The sequence below is a fragment of the Dromaius novaehollandiae genome, chromosome Z (assembly GCF_036370855.1).
Source record: "Dromaius novaehollandiae isolate bDroNov1 chromosome Z, bDroNov1.hap1, whole genome shotgun sequence".
Lineage (NCBI taxonomy): Eukaryota > Metazoa > Chordata > Aves > Casuariiformes > Dromaiidae > Dromaius > Dromaius novaehollandiae.
Window position 1 is genome coordinate 62,101,595 of NC_088132.1, and position 19,695 is coordinate 62,121,289.

Genomic DNA, 19,695 nt, shown 5'->3' on the forward strand with positions numbered 1-19,695 from the left:
GCTGTAACAGTTCCCCTACTTAAACAGCTGCAGGGGAAAAAAAAAATCATCAGTAGCAATTAAGAAGTGTAAGGCAGGGAAATCAAGATGTTACCATTGCATAAAAAAACTCCAAAATCAGCTTCCGCTTCTCAATGTTAGGAGTATGTAACGATGAAGTCAAAAACCTTGCTTCTTCCACTAACAGCAAAGGAAGCAAAAAAACAAACATATTTCCTTATGCAAATCCACCATTTGCCATGCACAGAAAATCACACACTCATAAAACAAGTTTGTAAACTCTAATCAGGAGCCAATTTACATTTATTCCTTCAACCTTACAGTGAGGAAAAAACATTTTCAAGGATTTTTTTTTAAACAAGTTATTTTCAACTTTCAACAGGCTCTTCCATACAAGAAGGAAGGCTAAAGTTTCATTTTTTTGTATTTTTTGAAAGGGAAGTTGGACATAAAAAAAATCTTGTTTCTGCTTATTTAGAAGCCTTGTAAAAATTCTTGTAGCTGTGCAACTATTTCTGTATCCACAGTTTCCATAAGCGCATGAAAACCTTGTTCTCCCAGTAATTCCTGCTGTGCCTTTAGCTTCTCATAGACGAACTGCTGCAATGACACAGTGTGTACAGGGTCCTTCAATGCAAGCTGTGGAAACAAGAAAAAATATATATATATATATATATACACACACAGTAAAAAATAGTCTGTGACTTACTCATCTCTTCTATAACCTGAGCCAGGGAAACAAAAGATCTTGTTTTCTTTATACTTAGCTGAGAAACAAGAGAAATTCTCACAAAGCAAAGATCAAATTTACCTCCAAGATGAAAAACAGATGGCAGTTTCAAACTATTTGAAACAACAGTTTTCAAATCACAGACCCAAACTGCTATAAAATTTTGCTCTTTTATAAGATAAAGAGATTTCAAAGCTGCTTTGTTAATTCCCCATCAGTCCTATGAAACCCAACAGATGTTACCATGATAAGTACTTTAAAAGTTTTCAGAGAGTATAATCAATTTGGTTTTACTAATAAGGAAACAAAACACTGAAAAAAGCTGAACTGATTTAAATTCATATGACAAACAACAGAAACAGCTGGAAATAAAAATCCATTTTATTTAGAATTTCAGGCCTATTCTCTAACCATTAAACAACACTAGCTAAAATAATTTTTCCTGATGCATAAAGACATAATCAAGTCTGATTAATCACACAGTTTTTGGAGGGAGGGAGAATATCTGTCTTGATAATGAGAGGTGTGGGCAGGCCAGAGGCATTTGTCACGGCATTTGTCTCTCGATCCACCAGGCTGGATGAAGAGGGCACCTGTGTATGCTTGTGGGTCGGTGGGAGGGTGGGTGCACCTGGAGCTTGGAGTATCATAAAGGAGGATGTTGAATAAACAGGAAATTACTGCAGACCTGAGATGTTCTGCTTGTCTTAGTATCAAAACCACACAACACTACTACTTATGCTGGAAGGTCAGAAAACCATGTGATGCTAGACCTCAAAGGCCACTGAAATGAGAGACTTTTCTGAGCTTGTAATACCCTGCTACACTGCTATCTCCAAAAGAATTGAGGCATACTAAAGTTGCACAACTGCTCCGCCTGTATTTCCTCATTCTTATTTCACACATCATCTATGGCATAAGTTTACTGCATTATTAGCAATATTATCTTATCAGCCACTATGTAAACAATAAAGAGAATTATTACTGTAGACAAAAGATACTGAAATCTAACACAATCAACTAACACCCACTTTTTTTTTTTTTTTTTTTTTTTTTTTTTTTTTAAGATCATAAAATCCCTCGTTGGGTTGAATCAGAGTTAAGAAATAAGGCATTAAATTCTTCTCTGACTAGAAGTCATGGGAAACAATTAGCATCACATAGAGTTTGTATTAAACAGGAACGTAATATAGGAAGTATGCCTTACTAAATAAACTACCTGGACTGACAAATGGGTTTGAACATAGACACATCATCAATAAAAACATAAGCTGTCCAGTGCCTAAGCCAAAGTTTTGATTTTTCTTCAGCAGTAGTAAGCTTAGGTCACTCTCACCAGATCAGCTATGTAATTTTTCAAACATTCATGGAAAAATTGGTAAAATAATAATAATAAAATTCTTCCAAGAAAAATCACATTGCACATTCATGGCACCTTTCCATTCCTTTCTATTCTGGTATAATACAAAAAAGAATTATTTAGATATGGTTTAATATGGAGTGGAAGACATTACAGCTTTAGGGTTTTTTTTTAATAATATTACAGTCAAAACAGGGAGGATTTAGTGATTGAAACAAACAAATATAAAGACTTATTACATTATAAACACTTATGTTTGCCTATTAGTGCTTTAAGATAAAACTAAAAGCAAAGAAAGCTAGAGCAAAAATAAAAGAAACAAAAACATTGTAATTGTCATGAAAGAAAAGTTGAAGTTGTATTTCTTCTGAACAAGTGAAGCGAATAAGCAGACTACTTTTTAGCATCATCTATCAGTGCCGGCAAGTTCTTTCTTCCTTCTTATTATGGTCACCTTTCATGTTGTAAATGTCTTAACCATCCTCTCAGTATTCCTAATATTATCATCTTAGCCTTTGATCCTTCACCATTTTCTACTCCCCAGCTATTTTACATTTCAAAGATAAAATATCATCTTTTTATTACTTATTTCTAACACTGCAGTCTTTTGCAAAGGGATCTAATTGTGATAATAGCATAGCATTCTTTGTATAGTAATTTTTCCTCAGTAAATACAATCCTATCTCTAAATTTTTAACAGGCTTTTCACATTGAAAGACACTAACAAAAATGTAAGCTCTAGCTACTGTAAACAAGATTTGCCAAGGTTACTTTTATCCTCTTGTAATATTGCTTTGGCAGATCTACAGGGTAAAACACACTGTCTTGCCAAGCACAGAAAGAATCAATTTCAGAACAGTCTGCATTTGTTAAAAAAGAATTATAATCTGGGAAACATACCACATTTCTAATTTATTTGTTAGTTTCAGTAATTTTATACCTGTAAACAGTCATACACAAAATTACTGCAGGGAATTCTGTGCAGAAAATCAAGCATTAAAATTGCGCAGACAAGTGTTCTCATTCTTGCGACCCTGATTCAGCAGAATCTAGATAAACGGCATGCACCACAGTCACCTTGGCAGACAGCTCCAAAAAGCCATTCTTTAGCAACCTTTTTATCCCCAAACCAACTAATCTACATTTTCAGTTAACAACATATGACTTATGTGACCCTACCATAAAACCTTAAAGTACTCAATATTAGTGTGTGCAAAGTCAAAACAAATTGCTTCAAAATATCAGCTTACTTTCTTACTCTACCAAAACAAATTCTACTTAGCAATTCCATACTAGAGTTTATTCCTCCGCTACCTAAAAGAAGAAACAGACTTCAAGTCAAAGCCTGTCCTATAGTTAAAACCAATGCTCTAGTTCACTAATAAGCCTCAACTTTTCAAATCCTAATTTTAACAAGCTGCTAGAATATACTAGGCCTGTAAGCATCCGAATGGTCGTCTTCAAGTTCTGAACAAAAGTACTGTGACGTGTTCATGCTAAAGGATTTGAATCCTTACTTATTTACAAGCCTCACTGGAACTTCAAGTCAGAGCGCTCTCTAGCGCCTCATAATAAAGAGGCGGTATCATGGCAGGTGACTATGCCTTTCCAGAGCTCCTCTGAACAATCCGTGCAATACTACTGAAAAGCAATTAATCCAGAAAAAATAACCAAAATGAGAAATATGAGAAAACTTAATATATCACAGAATTCAAAGTTAATATTTTTATTCCTAATTTAGCTGTTAGCTTTGGATGGTGCAGAAAGTTACTACAAGAACAGGCCACTCTATGCCCTGCAACTTGGGCACATAATTGTTTTGATTTCAGAACCATTCTAATTCCATATTTTCTTTTTCATAGTATTTCAATGAAGCTAGTAATTTTTTTTATGTGGTCTTCCCATTGCAGATGACAGTAACTGAAACACTTTTGATGTACTATTGTGCAACACATGTTCTATCAGCACAAGTGAACAACTAAGAAAAATCAGTTTAGTTTATTATCACAAGCACAAACCCATCCCCAACAGTTCAAAACAGCAATTCTGCAGGCCAGTAGCGAGTTCTGTAGTACAATTAACACTTGCTGGCATGAGCATCATCTAGTATCTCTAAGCCAAATGAGACTTTTGGTCAATGCTACTGTGTTTGAGTTGAAAAGACTTAAAGACTTAATATACTAATCCTTCAAGTTTAAACACCCCAGAAAAAGCTGCCTCAGTGAAAGTCCCCCTGAATGCAACAGAATTCCACTAAAGTATGAAGGTACAGTTCAATGTATGTTTTTTTGAAGTCCTTTGACATTAACAGGTCAGTAATTAGTCCATGAGCTATCTTCATTATCACAAAATTAGAATATTATCTGGTTTAAGAGATGACCTTAAAGACATTTTCAGACTATTGTATTTGATTTTAAGGGAAAAAAACCTCATCTTCAAAATTAAGTCTCCGGCTTGCTAAGTACTGAACATCCGACATCAGTCTGGCATGGAACACGACCACATCAAAATTAACACTGACGACTCAGGCTGTAAACACTGGATCACGGACCACCTTTTTATATATGTGTAAGTATGTTGTATTCCTAACAGTCTGGCCACAATTTTCCATTGAAATACTCCTGAGTTTGAGAAGAGCAAGAAATACATATTTTCAAATTAAAAACTCCAACAGCTTCACAGCCAAAACAGTTGAAGGTAGGAAACAGAAGTTTGGCAAGGAAACACACGGTACAGAAAGGTGCTCTAAGCTGCTTTATATCTTTTGTTAAAGTCGTCCTGACAATGAACATTGGAAAAAAACCCTGTAGAGTGGCTGGTATAATCGGCTTTCTATCAGATCACTAAATCTTATTCTCGGCATGAAGGAACTATCTTTGAACTGGTGGATAGGGTATTTCAGTTTCCTCTACAATTCATGCCTTATTTTTTTCATTATTTGCTATGATCTCTCTCTTTTTCTCTCTCTCTCCGTATACATATATATATATATATAATCTGTGCTATGAAATGTATATATACATCTTTTTTTCTCTAAATACCTTAAGCTTTCAACCAGTTGTATAAGCACAAAAATAATTTCTTTACTTTTTTCTTTTTAACTTTACTTTCAACATTTGTAAAATATTACATTACATTTAGCCACATAGTTGCAAAATAAGCCTCAGTTTTCAGGGTTATTAAAATACATTGTCCTGATGTTAGGTTTACTCTTTTCCATGCCAATGTCAGGCAAATTGGCTGCCCAACTAAACCCCACAGTTCTGAAGTTCTAGTGAACTTTAATTTTAAGGTTCTACTTTTCATGAGATATACTGCAAATGAGCAGACTGATCATTAGGAATCTCAACAAAAATCTCAGCAACTATAACTCTTGATTAAATATTACTATTAAATGCTATCTCAGGAGGTTTTTGTCTTTTGAGATCTGGAGATGATGGGGCCTGTGAATGATTAATGTCCTAATTAATTACAACATAATACGTTAAGATAGGCTTACAAAGAGAAGCACATTTAATCTGATTTCTTGAAAGCAGAACTAATTCAGTTGTGATGTGCAGCAATAACAGGTGCTTAACTGAGATAATAGCAAATTTTTGCTAAATAGGAATTCCTGTCTGTACTGCAGGGTTAGAAATTGCTGACTGCTTTCAAAATTCCTCACTTCAAATAAAAAATGATGGACTAGGAAAGGCAAACAGCATAATCCTTACAATGAATTTTTTTAGAATGTTTATGAACTAAAATAATGACTACAGCATCTGTTTAATCGGGAATAACAAGCATTCAAAAAGCAAGGGGATACTGCTGTAGCCAATACATGAAATAAGATTATCAATTTTCCTGGTAAACAGTAATTTTAATTTCTTCACTTCTGAAAAGATTACACCTTCAGCCAATCATTTACCTGACTTTCCTTCTTGCAGCATCATGTAAAAACTGCTGTACAGGTGAGACCAGGAGCCTACTATATCCGTTATTCTGTCTCCAACCCTGGGCAGTTAGGAAGCAGCACAGAGTCATTCTTCCCTTTCAAACTTTCTGCAGTCAACACTAAAATCCTCATGGGCCAGAAAGTGCAGCTGGATCATTGAACTTTACAGCCATCAATATATTCATCCTCCTTGAATTGTCTAAATTGATTGAAAAAAGAACTAGATTTATGGGCTTCCAAACAGCCTGCAGTCATAAATTCAACAATTTAATTACATGCTGCATTAAAAAAGTAATTCCTTTTGTTTGCTTTAAACCTGTTGCCTAGTAAAAAGGGACAGAAATTTGTTATAGGACGTTCATTTGTCATTGCCATTCAGTTCATGATTCTACAGTATCAGTCTTTTACTTTCCATACTAAAGAATTTTAGCCTGTTCAGGTAAGGCATATACCTTATACCTATATAGACATACAGCTATGTTCTAGCTATGTTCCCCGCCCCTCTTTTTCCTTAGAGATATCTCATGTAGATTGTGTGCATTTGTGAGTGCATTAAAAACAAACCACCCAAACTCCAGTCTCTGGGATTTCCATTTTAGATAGTTCAATCCCAACGCAAGTGCCAGGCAAACTTCAGCACATCCAAATTCCTAGACATGTCAACAAGCACAAATAAAGTCCACTTGATCTCTGCACTTACAATAAATATAGTATGAGAAGGATGCATCAAGTTTACTACACATACTTTGGTCTCAGAAAACCTTGAAGAAATACGGGAGCCTGGTCTAGTCTCTCCTCATATGGAAATGATTCCTTGCTTCTTAGCAAACCTCTAACTTTTCCAGTTCTTCCATCTCTTTTCTGATATGATGAGTAGAACTGCTTGAAATACTGACTGTGTATACACGATGGATATTTCTAGCATAATACTGCTTTTGTTTTGCTCTCAATTCCTTTCCTTATAATCCCTAACATCTTTGTCCTTTCAACAATTGCTAACATTTTCAGAGAACAATCTGCAATGACTCCAAAATTTTCTCAAGTATAACAGCTAATTCAGATCCCATTACTGTGTGTGTATAGCACGGTTGTTTTCCTCGCAGCACATGCATTACTTTGCATTTATTGACATTTGCCATCTTCTGTTGTTGTATCATAAAGTCACTCAGGATCAAGATCACAATCGAGTTTAGTTTTGACTACCCTGAACAATTTTTTTTTTTTTTAATCATTTCTAATCTTCAGCACTTTGTCATTCATCCTGCTTGCCAACTCAATATACTAAACAACAGGGTTACTAGCACTTATGTGCCTCACAAATGTGCTTTAACTTATGTGGGCAGTACCACTGGAACATAAAAAAGAATATACTAGAGCTAAATATGTTGCAGGTGTCATTGTCGAGTTGCATTATCTTGCTGTGGTATGCACCAACTACAGCTGAGCTGGGCATCATACACGCATAGGCCTAGATACAAGCCCGGTCTTTAAGTGAGAGACAGCGTGAGATTATGCATTGTGGAAAACAGAACACAATTTGCTGTCCAGCTGGTGACATGTGAATGTTGTTCTAAGTCATCTTTGTACCTTCTGAAACTAAAGCTGTTTTAGAGAGCTGACATGGCTTAAGGCATAGGGGATGTCCAGATCACTGAAAGTTCCCCAAGCTGTGTGTTAAGATCTACTCACCTTTTCTATACCTCTCAAACATGACTCTTCACACTCTACATAATTCCATGCCAGGACCTGAAGTGTTTATTAGCTGCCCTCTTCTGTTGTGGCAGCAGTGGAGGGCCTTAGTTTACTAATCCAAGTTTTATACTGATGCTTATTACTGTTGCATTTCAGCATCTTTACACAAAATCAATTTTACAAGGCTTCGTGGCACCCCTTATTCAGGCACCATCTTTTCTTCAAATTAGAAGTTTTTCCTTTTGATCAATGTAAATTATTTTTAAATGGTTGGTTTACTTAAAGGGTGTTTAAAAACACAGTGTTGTTGAATGAAACTGGGGTCCCTTTTACATGTTTGAGCGCTTATATCTGACAGAAGAAGGCCTGCAGGGTCTTTTCAATTCTGGATAATTCCAGTCTGAAAAATAACTTTTGAAAAAGAGGCTACTGAATGTAGTTTAGAGAAATCACTCTACTTCCATTGTAATTTGTATACAGCATAAATAGCTCTATACACAACTACTTACAGGAACCTACATTTACACTTGCTCACTTCATTGCCTGTTGAACACCTCCTCCTCTCTTACTCCTCCTCCTCAGTCTGCTTTGTTAACCCCTTGAGTGTAAGGTCTTCAAAGACTGCATGTCCTTGTATGTTTGTACAGTTCGTATTGCTATGACAATAAATAACTGTTTTAAAAGATCACTAGTTATATTTAAGGCTATACTATGAGCGATACTAACTCATACTGCCAGAAGATTTTCTTTCAAGTAAATACATAACAGCACAAGTATCTGTTATGCATTCTGCCTTTAGGCCAACACTATACTCTAAGCAGTTTTCACTTATGAGTAGAGACCCCTTCCAATCTTCTGCTAAGTGACCAGCTCTGTGGAATGAATCACCCCATTTCTAGCCTCAAGTGGTGCAGAAGCTCCAAAGCTATATCCCGGACAATGACCTGCATAATACGTGATGCAGGTTTGTGACCTCATGTCACAACTTACTTTCAATTATCAGTATATTACCTGAGAAACGTAAAATTTAGCACTGAACTCCCTACACGTCTAAATCTCTTTTTTAAAATGGTGGAAAAGCAGTGTGAAATCAAAGCTACTGAAAGATTTCAAAATGATTGTTTTGTTTTTTTGAACCACTGTTCACAGGAAAAAAAAAAATCACACCCAAATGTCTCCAGCTTACCCTGCACAATGTACGTCGGCACGACATAGCTGGTAATAAAGCCAATACTTCTTAGTAAAATCCCTAGAATATTGAAGTTCTGGAACAGTTTTCTAATAACAGCAACAAAAATCTAGCTACTTTACAATTTGATCCTATTGTGCCTATTATCAGGGCCGGACTGATAACACACTTCTGCCACATCATCAGTTTTAAACAGTGGTTTGACTGAAGAGCAGTATACAAGTTTTGGACAACAACTGTCCGTCCCCCCCCAACCCCCCACACAACTGCACTTACCAGAACCAACAGAATTCTGCAGAATTATCAGTTGTTTTAAACCAATTTTTTTTTAGGTGGGTTTCTATCCTCAACATCTTCAGACAATGCTAATGTGAAAATCACACAATTTGCAATACCAAATCATGTATTAATTATTCAGCATGAAAATGGTGACCTAATCACTACAAGCAATAACACAATGGTATGTAGAATGCAAGAACAAGTAATAAATATCTCCTAAACTGAGAAAAAAAAAGTGTTTTGGGAATGTCCTGAGTTAATTCTGTGCTGGAAAGATTTTCAGACCTTAAGAGATTCTCTTCAATTTAAACATGGATATTTTGATACTAAAGAGGGAGCAAAAATGATGGGCACGAAATTATATTTACTGTGATGGCAAGTATCTTGTGATTGTGATGCTTTGGGAAAGGCTGGAAAAATCATTTAAGGAATATACCCTTTATTTTTAACGAATGATATAAGATTACACAATGGAACCGATGATACAAAAGTCTACTAACATCAAAGTTTCTTCATAGATATTAATGGGCTTTGGATTAGATCTGTGATTCATTTTTAGACTAGCTGCACAGATAGAAATTATACCCAAAACAAAATACACAGCAAAAATACTACTTATGCTGTAAAAGTATTGCTTTTAATAAATCACACTATCACATAATATTTAGTCATTTGGCTTATAACTCAATTTATTTTCTTCAGGATCTATAAAGTAAGGACTCATACCTTCCATACTAGGTTAAAAAGCAAAAAAGAAAAACTCCAAGGCTTATACACTTGCATACGGCTTTATCTGAAACATATACCAGCATGGATAATTCAAGTTTAAATGATAGGTATTTTCCTTAGACAAAAATTTTACTTCATTTTTCCCTTCCTTAGTTTCAAATATATAGCTGAACAAGCTTAACTCCCTTTTTAACAATGATACTGGAGTTACTAAAAACATATATGTTAAGGGCACATAAAAGAAGGTCTATATACTATATGCAATGCAAGGTCATGAATCACACCCCATCTATTCATATTTTCTAAATAAATTTCCAAGGAAAATGAAACAACAGTCCCTAGAAACATAGGTTACACTAAATTATCATAAACTTATAATACACTGTTTAGCTATTATTGCCTTTAGTAATCATAAGATGTGGAAAATAATCAAGAGACAAAGCAGCGACAGGAAAAAGGAATAACATAAAATATTTAGATCCTGTGCAAACATCAGGAAGTGATACTTAGCATGGACCATGCCAGTTTGTTTTTTTTCCCTCACATTAGTGGCCTTTAAAGTTGTAGTGCATTATTATTTTCAAAAAGATAATCCCATTTAACTTTTCATTATTATTTTACAAGGCTTAAACTCTGAGCCCTACCATACAAACTGCTGATTCAGCATTTAGAATATTTAAGAGGGGAGACACCTCTTGCAGGCACAAAGCAGGGCAGGGGAACAGACGTTTTCTTAAATCAATTGCAGATTCTTTTTAGGTGGTTCCTGTACCTCCTCCTCTCACCACAGATATCTGTTCCCACCCTCATTTCACCAGCCATATCTGCTACGGCAGTTGTTCTAAATGTCAAATGAACTGCTTGAATGCTGATACTCTCACATAGAGGAAGGAACTTCTAGTACAGGAGGGTGGGATGGTCCCAGGTGCTTTTTTGTTTTTAATCCATTTTTAAAAAATCAAATACTAGTTGTGCCTGTAGGGCATGATTAACAACTGTAGCTATTATTTGACAGCTCTACTACTATTATCAGACTGATCAGTACCATTTTGAACTAAACAGCTGTCTCAATTTCTGCAACATCCAGAACAAATTTTATACCAAGCAATTTCAGCTGGTTCAGAACTAATTAATAGCAGACATTCATATCAACTAGAGTTTGTTTACTTTAACAGCTCTGAGAAATGTTATACAAAGGAATAAGAATATGGTGAATACTTCAGTTAGCTGAAAAAGTGACATGAAAGACACAGGGACCATAGTATAGAAGGCTCAGGTCTGAAATATATCAGGAATAATCTGCTAAGTATGGGAATAAGAAGAGTGAAATTAAGAAAGACATTCTTACAAAACAGGCTTGAAGTGAGAAAAACAAAAGATTTTCATAATGTTTAGGAAAACTAGAAAACAGTAAGAACGGAAATAGATCTGTCTACAATATGAGAGAAATCAGAAATGAAAGTGAAGCTTCAGTGTTCATATACGACAATTTATTCTGTGTAAACCTTCTACGGAGACAAAGGCTGAGAAGATATTCAAGAACAGTAGGGGAAGAAGTCACAAGCAATTCCTTAAAGAAAAAAAGGAAAGCAAGTGATATGGCTCAAGGGCATTTCCCATGTAAATTAAAACCTGCCTAGTCATGCCCTCAATGGCTCTGGCTCATCATCACCGAAGCATAGCCGTTTCTCTTTAATCACAAATGAAAACAATATGGACAATAACTCAGTATTATATGTGACTCCCAAACAGCTCCTTTATTATGACTGTGCTTATCAACATAATACTGGTGCACTGGACCATTTAAGAGGTTGTAATGATACTGGTTGTAAAAAAAGTGCCTTGATTCTCAAGGGATTATCCAAAGCCACTATGAGAATGAAAATTTTAATTCTGCAAGAAATGCTGCAAATTTCATTTAAGCCCACAAGCTGGAAGAAAGTTCAACCAAATATAACAGGGTCTACAGATGATTGTAATCATTCTTTTAAAAGCAATTTAACTGCTGAACTATTTAATGCATTTTTAAGAATCAGGGAAAACAATGTTTACATATATAAATATACAGATATATTTTTTTAATCAGAAGTTTCAAGACACTAGGAATTTCTCTTATGGCATCACCAATAGCACCAGTGTACATGCAAGAATCTAACTCTTTTAAAAAAAACTATTAATTAAAAAAAAGCCTAAAAACAAATGAAAAGCAACCAAAAGCTTAAAAAGTAAGAAATGAAATGAACAACTAAAAATCACTGAAGCTCTCCTCCCCTCCTACAAAGGTCAAAAAGAACTACTAAAGAGGGGTCCACAAGTCTTCCTTTGGATACAGATTGGTCAGTTAAAACAAACATGTATGAGGGGGCTACACAAATCTACTGAATCATGCAATTCCACTTTTTCCCATTATCCAATGACAAAGATTTCAGACTCAACTTTATGCCACAGCATTTGTACACTGAAGTTTTCTATGCAAGTTACCAAAATGTGAGGAACCAGTTTCCCTTAACACTCACAAAAATAGGTTAAATGATGAAACATTCACATTTAGGTAAGGCAAAAATGGCTATAACGCAGGATTCCTAATCCAGATATGTCAATCTAAATCAATGCTCTTTATTAAGAGTTCTTTATATTAGAAAAATGTTTCATGCAAACATATAAATCAACAGATGTTTCAATAAGACACATAATATAATATAGTAAAACAGTGCTTTCAAAAGGAATAGAAGATCTGAAAACTTGGCCTGTCATGACATTTCAGCAAGTTTATGTCCCTAAATTTTTCAAAATAAACCCTGATTATGGTATCTTTAGTATTAAAACATTCAACTTTGGTGAATATATATTTCCTTTGGCAGCATCATAATTGTTGTGAAGTTTCTCATCACAGCATTTTTTTTTTTTTGATTCAAGAGGTGAATTTTCCAAGAATAATTGATGAACCAAATCCAAAGGCAAAGAATTTAGGCTGACAGAAGTGAATTATATAATCAGTTCTAAAATTGAACAACATATCTAAAACTTACCATTTTCTTCCTTTTGTCTTGTTCTGTGGGAGGTTCCTCATCTTCTGTAACTTTGGGCTCTTCAAAATGAGACATCAACATGCAGCTAAGAATGGGAACAAAAATAGGTTAAACACGCACTATCATTAAAAATTATTTTTAAAGCACTTTCAAAGAACAGATATGACACAGTTTGATGCAAGAGAGGCAACCTTTATTACCAGGTCAGTTTTTCTGAGAACAGTGACCCTAAAGGAACCCAGATGCATGTCCTGTGTTGCCTGTAATAACCTCAGTAGCCCTCCACATCTTTTACGACACTCCCAAATACCAAAAAGTAGAACACCATGGGCATGCTGTCTGGTGAGCTACCACATATTCGTGATTAGCCAGATGGCTGCTGCCAAGTTTTGCCTGCTTTTCCTTCAGTGGAAATTTAGAAAATATATAAACTCTTGAAGTTCGGGGTGACGACACTGGTGGACAGAAAAACAGTATGATAATTTATGTCTTGGCTCCTTAGGAAGTAGCATGTGTGTGTATTACATATTTTGTTTATAAACCAGCGCTGCTTTTAACAATAGGCTATTTTTATTACAATTATGATTACAATTTCATAAAAGAAAACACATGAACTTATATTTAGAACACTTTTCATGACATCTAATTTATTGCCAATAGATTTCTAGAATTTCTTCTGTTAAGATACAGTGGGGCCTTTTATAATTTCAGTTGTATTAGACAGTTCTCTACTGAAAAGATTGATGCGTCTGCTTGAAAATTGATTCATATATAGTAAAAGAATAAGGCCTTTCCAGTTAAATTCACTAACTGAACAGGTAGATTCAGTTTGCAGCAACTATGCAGGAACTCACCAAGTTTCTACAAAGACTGTTAACACAGAAAGGTCTTAAAAGTAAAATGAATTTAGATGCTTAAGATGTGCAACTTTTAGATAAGAATCACCATCTGTAAGGCTGGAAAGTGAGCTTATGATTAAAATCCTGCTCATTAGCAACCTTCTCTCTTTTTATGCACCCACCTAATTTGTGATGGCTTACCATATTTAATGTTTCACTAATATTGTTTGAAAGTTCAATTCAGTAACAAGGACATAGTATTCCAGTGTTTCATGCATCAGGATTGTGAATTTTATAAACATCTCAACTGAGTTGCTCTACCGCAGTAAAAAGTGATTTGATTCTCATAAAAGTGAAATGATGAACTAAGAAGCTTCTGCTTACAGGGTGACACCTAACACAATTTCAGGCAAGCAAACATAAATGAAGAAAAATGAACATATACGACACGTAAAGCTCCACATTTTTAGCAGATGTTATAACAAGAACCTAAAAATTGATTTCCGTTTCAATGCTCCAAGTACAACTGCCTAATAAAGCAAACAAAAAGCCACCAAGCTTTACCTATGAGTGGTGCACCCTGCAGTCATGTTTAATTATGCTAAGCTATGATAAAGAACAAATTGTTTGAATAGCAGCTGAAAAACCTCAAGCTTTTCCTCATTCTTTTTTAAATTTAAGATAAGCTTGCTACACTAGAGTACAACCCAGGCTACCAAAAAGGTTTAAGAGATGCTACAAATGACTGAAGATTTTTTATTCTTAATTGAGAATAGGAACTATGCTAGATGGGGAAAACAACTATCTTGGTATACTGACACAGGCAAGTAAACTTGTCCTTAGTGATTACTGTAGGCTGAAATTTTAGTTAAAGCTGCAGAAGAAAACATTGCTCAAGGGTTACTTAAAAAGCTGTGTCCAGCTGAAGAGCTTGCCAGTAACTTTACTTTCATACATTAATATACTCTAATTCAGAGCAAATCATCTCTGAGAAGCAGACTACACAGCAACAATTCAGTAATACTGAAAAAGCAGTTTATTTACATTTGGCAAAACAAAATACTCTTTTTATATTGAATATATTTGAATTGTGCAGTACAGCGGTATCAAGCATCATTAAGACGAAGAACATAATGTGGTTTTTAAAGCATGAGTTTATATTGAAAACACAGCGTTACTTTTCATAAAGTTAAAAATCTGACAACCTTTTAGAATGAATATTGCTGCTGCAAGACAAACTAGCTCTTAATATTGGAAAGAAGTTAGATATTAACTTCCAGAAATGGCACTGTTCTTAGTAGCCATCCCCTACTAGATTTATAGAACTGTTTTCCTGGGTGCCTGGTACTGATGTAAAAAAAAGAAAAAAACCAACTAGTCTGCCATGATATTCAAATAACCTCTACTGATATAAAAATGCAGAAAATATTCAGCCAGTGCAAGTATTTTACAAACATATTTTCTTACAACATCTGCAAAACAATGTCCTCCTGTGTTTCATTCACATCTAAATAAATGACTCCTTAGAAGATGAACATCTGCATTTCTACTTCACAATACTTTTATGCCTTTTTTCACAAATCTGCATCTTGATAACAGTCCACATTTCAAACCAGTGCACACTATTTTTTCAAGCTTTCCTTTTCTTTTTTTAAAATCATCTACTTTTCTACCAGATGTATTTGATAGTTCAGCATTTAAACAGATTTTGACTTCTTGAGAGGATACCTTCACTGTCACTGAAAAACAGTAGTTTTTACTTCTCCAAAAAGAGGTTAAAAATATACAAAAGAAACAATCTCTTCCTGTACCTGATACTGTCTATCTGATCACAGGAAGAGGATACATGTGCTTAATGATTCCGAATGACATTTGTTTTTTTTCAAGTTAAAGTTGTAAAATCAACCCAAGTCACTTTTTTAAACGGAGACCCCATACTCAAAAGAAAAGAGATGCCTTGGCAAAACTCTCAGTGATGACCTTTTGGAGAATCTCCCTCTCCAAGTTCTATTTAATTTTGATTTCCTTCATACAGGACAGATTTTAGTTTTCATGCATATTCATTAGTGTTGTAAACATGAAAATGTTTATGGGTAGAATTTTGCTTTCTCATTCAAGCAGCTGAGGAAGAGTTGGCACACTGGGGAATAGACAAAAGTAGGTATATTGAATTAAATATCTTTTACATTATTTTATCTTCAGAAATAGATTCACTATTTATATCACATTTTTTAAATTAGAAAAAAATCAATGGACATTTCAAAAACAGGAAAAGGGCATTCCTCTTAAAATGAAGAAGTTTGTTTTAAAATAATGATTTTAGTCAAGTAAATGAATTAAATACAATGTTTTTACATTTTAAAATACATTAAAATGTATTTTCTAAATTCTTTCATTGACTACTTTCCAATAATAAAATGAGAATCAAAAAAAATGAGGCACCATTTTAGGCTGTGCAGATCAATTCAAATATCCTTCAGTAAGAATAATTTTCAGAAAAGACATGTTGTAAATAGATATAGTTTAGGTCAAATTCTGGCTTAAAAATATATTTCTGCATGTAGAAAACAGACTATGTGGGTTTAAAAAATTTAAATTAGAAAAATCTGTTCTTCCTAACTAGAATTTCTCAATCTTTCCAAGTAAGTGCAATACAAGCACTCTGCATCTTATCAACATGAAAAAAATGGCACATATCCAAAACTGTATATTAGAAAAACTGGCAATGATTTCTCATTGCATTCATATTTCTCATTACATTCATATTGCTCTGAGAAAGAGTTATCTAAACAAGGGGTTTTGAAAGCCCTGTATGATCACTACTACTCATTCTAGATGCTAAAAATCTGAAAGACATTGAATAATAGAAGTTTAGGTGGAAAGAAATGAGTTACCTTCTACAGTCTTTTATTTAAAGCACCTTTGCAAGCAGATAAGAAATCTTTTAACCTTGTTTTTTTTTGCTCCACGCCCAATCAATAGGTAACAATATGCACAGCAATATGCATATTTTAACTATTGTTTTTGTAATAAGTATGGAAACAGAAATTATGAAAAATACTGGTTTAGATGCCAGTGGTTTTTTTGCCTCTTGAATAACTCAAAATAAGAAGAAAGGTTGACTGAACTTTCATGAAGACATTTGTGAAAGTTATCCAGAAGTAACTCCATAGAGAGACCTTTAATCTCTGCATTTTTATCTTTGCATTTGTATTTGAAAAGGTGGTTCCAGTATCTCATTGCTCTAACTAGAACAGTTTCTTCAAATTTCCAGCTTAAATATATTCATGGTCAGCTTGCACAAGTATTCTTAGGCCAACACTGTCATTTAATTTATTTGTATAGTTCATTTTCTTTCCGCATGTGTATCCACCCCCTCTTCCTCATTTATGGACTGCAGTTATGTACTGCTTCAGCCTCAATTTTCCTACACTTAACATGCGTTTTCTTTTAGTCTCTCCACTAACGTAGTTAGATATTATGGTAATCAGGGGTGCACAATCTATTTTTTTTCTGAATGAGTTCAAGTTTAAATTCATTCTTCTTGAACGTGGACGGCCAGAATAGCACATGCCACTTTACTTTCAGATAATGGTGAAATGTGTAACACAAATGTCAGAATTTTACAGCAGCACATACAGTATCTGTCAACAGAAATGCATCCTTGGTTCTGGTTCGGCTTTCCTATATTTTATAAAGCAAAAAACAATGCCCAGAATTTGGAAAAGTACAATGACCAGTTCTGTGGGACTTCAACCTTAAAATATGAAATGAACTGGGACAAAGTTTTATTTATTTTCTGTGAAGATTCTTTTCAGTAAGTGCTGGCAAAGCAACACATTTAGAAACAGAACGGACTCTCTGGTGTTGTCTATAACAGTAAACAAGCAAGAGTGCCAAGGCACATGCCCAGACTCCAGAATTCAATCATCTATGCTGATAAATAATTAGAAAAATCCCTGTCATGGGTCAACCTGCACTTTCACAAGCAAGTGTGGGGCACAGTTCAGGTTTAGCATGAGCCATAGACCATTCTCAGCAGACCCGTGTGTGCAGCCTGCCTGTTCTGAGGAGAGGAGAGCTTAGTAGCATGCACGCCAGCTGCTCTGCGCCAGCTGGCTTCAGTGCCAGACAACATTCCCATTTAATTAATTAGTACAGATACAGCCTATTCCATTACCAAGTAACTACCTGCAAGCCAGAAAATGCTTGATTTTGAGGACAAAGTTATACCGTTATCAGAATATATTAAGCCCACAGAGACATCCTGCAGAGCGCTATTTTTTTGCCTTACTATAGTTCTAAAACTATGTAATTATTGCAGAGAAAATGCAAAATTTAGATCTTTGTCTTTGAAATTCCTTATTACTCAGTGCTTTCTGATGTCTCCAACTTGTTGATGCAATACCACCCAGAACCTGGGAAGCAGCAGGAGATAAATCAGTGTGGTTCTGGTGGCCATGTACTCTGGGCACTCCTATCCACCGGCCCCACCAGCCATAAAATGACTCTTGCTCCCAGCTCAGGAAACTGCCTGTTGAGGTATGCCCTGTTGCAGATCAGCTTATATCAATCTAAAAATCAGTTTCAGAAGGAAGTGGAAAAACTGAAGGGGAAGAAAGGTTCTTGTGGAATAGGACCCACTCATCGCCATGCCATGGAGTATTGGGTACACTGGGTACACTCAATGAAGCTGAGGCATTTAGGAAGAGATTTTGGTTAAAGCTCAGATGTCATATTCAAAGAAACTCTAAACAGACACCTATAAATACACACATTTGTTGGATCATAACTTAGATATAAAATGTCATGGCAACAAAAAACATAGGCAACCATATGAATCTGTTGAGACATCATTTAGTAGGCAATTTTATGAACAATATAAAATTATTCTCATCGTAATGTGTTTTCTCCCCCTACAGAATTACAATCATTTTTCTTAGGACCAAAAATTTCCTATCTTGCTATAACATCCACTGTTGTGAAAGCAGAACTCTTATGAGTGTATGTCTTGTCTGCCTACAGTATTTCTTCAGTCAAGATGGAAACACTATATATATATATATATAAAAGTACTACTACTATTAATTACATTTTCCACTTACTCTTTGTATGTTCCTGTTTCAGGATCTTCAGTCATAACATCATGCAGCCCTTCCACTGAAATATTGATGATACCACAAAATTTATCTTGGATAACACTGGAAAAGAATAGGAAGGTGAATTAGCTAAACCAGCTAAACAGTAAATTAGCTCAGTAACTGTAGGGCACATTCACCAAATAGTGTTTTCATTACTTATTGCTCAGCTAAGCATGCTATCAGGTAGCTATTCAAAATTTTTCTTTTTTGTAAACTACAGTAATGACTTAAAGTTATCAAAAATACGTAACAAATATTGTCAACTATTAAAAAAACACCACCACCAACAAAACCCCACACACTTGTCTGCCAGGGTCTTCCACAAATAACTTTATAGTGTGTTGAAATCCTGGATGTAATTGCAAGTGGAATAAAAGACAAAAACAAATATTAGTACAGAACTTCCAAACTGATTGTGGAGGGCATGCTCCTGCTAGCAGGGAGGTCAGGGTACTGCCTTCTGTTCCTAACAATCCGACGCATTTTGTTCAATCACTATTCAATGCAAAATTTACAAGCAAACCCTGGAGGAAAGGGCAGAATGCCGAAGAGGTACGTTCCGCTCTTGCTTTCTTTGTCCAGCCTTATGAGTACTTCTTCCCCCTTCTGCACAGTCTGATGACTCCCCATGGAGGGTGAAAAAACATTTTTACCCAGTTCAAAATTCCCTGCCATTGGGGGGTAATGCCACAGAGATGCTATCGTGGGACTTAGGTGGATGGATTCCTAGTCTGTGAACTACGAAACGGTTAAGGAATACTGTACAGGAAAAG

The 19,695-nt window shown here is 35.1% G+C and overlaps 1 protein-coding gene across 5 annotated transcripts in view; it reads right to left on the reverse strand.

The window, feature by feature from the left end:
- Positions 1-285: 285 nt before the first annotated feature.
- The window catches only part of LOC112987042 (importin-11), a 107,309-nt gene continuing 87,899 nt past the window's right edge, over positions 286-19,695 (reverse strand). For all 5 annotated transcript variants that reach the window (XM_064502616.1, XM_064502619.1, XM_064502617.1 and 2 more), the window contains 3 exons: positions 18,887-18,982; positions 12,943-13,027; positions 286-639 (listed from right to left, as the gene is read on the reverse strand). In XM_064502616.1, coding sequence (XP_064358686.1) covers positions 475-639; positions 12,943-13,027; positions 18,887-18,982 — 346 coding nt within the window. In that variant the 3' untranslated portion in view covers positions 286-474. The remainder of the gene's footprint in view (positions 640-12,942; positions 13,028-18,886; positions 18,983-19,695) is intronic.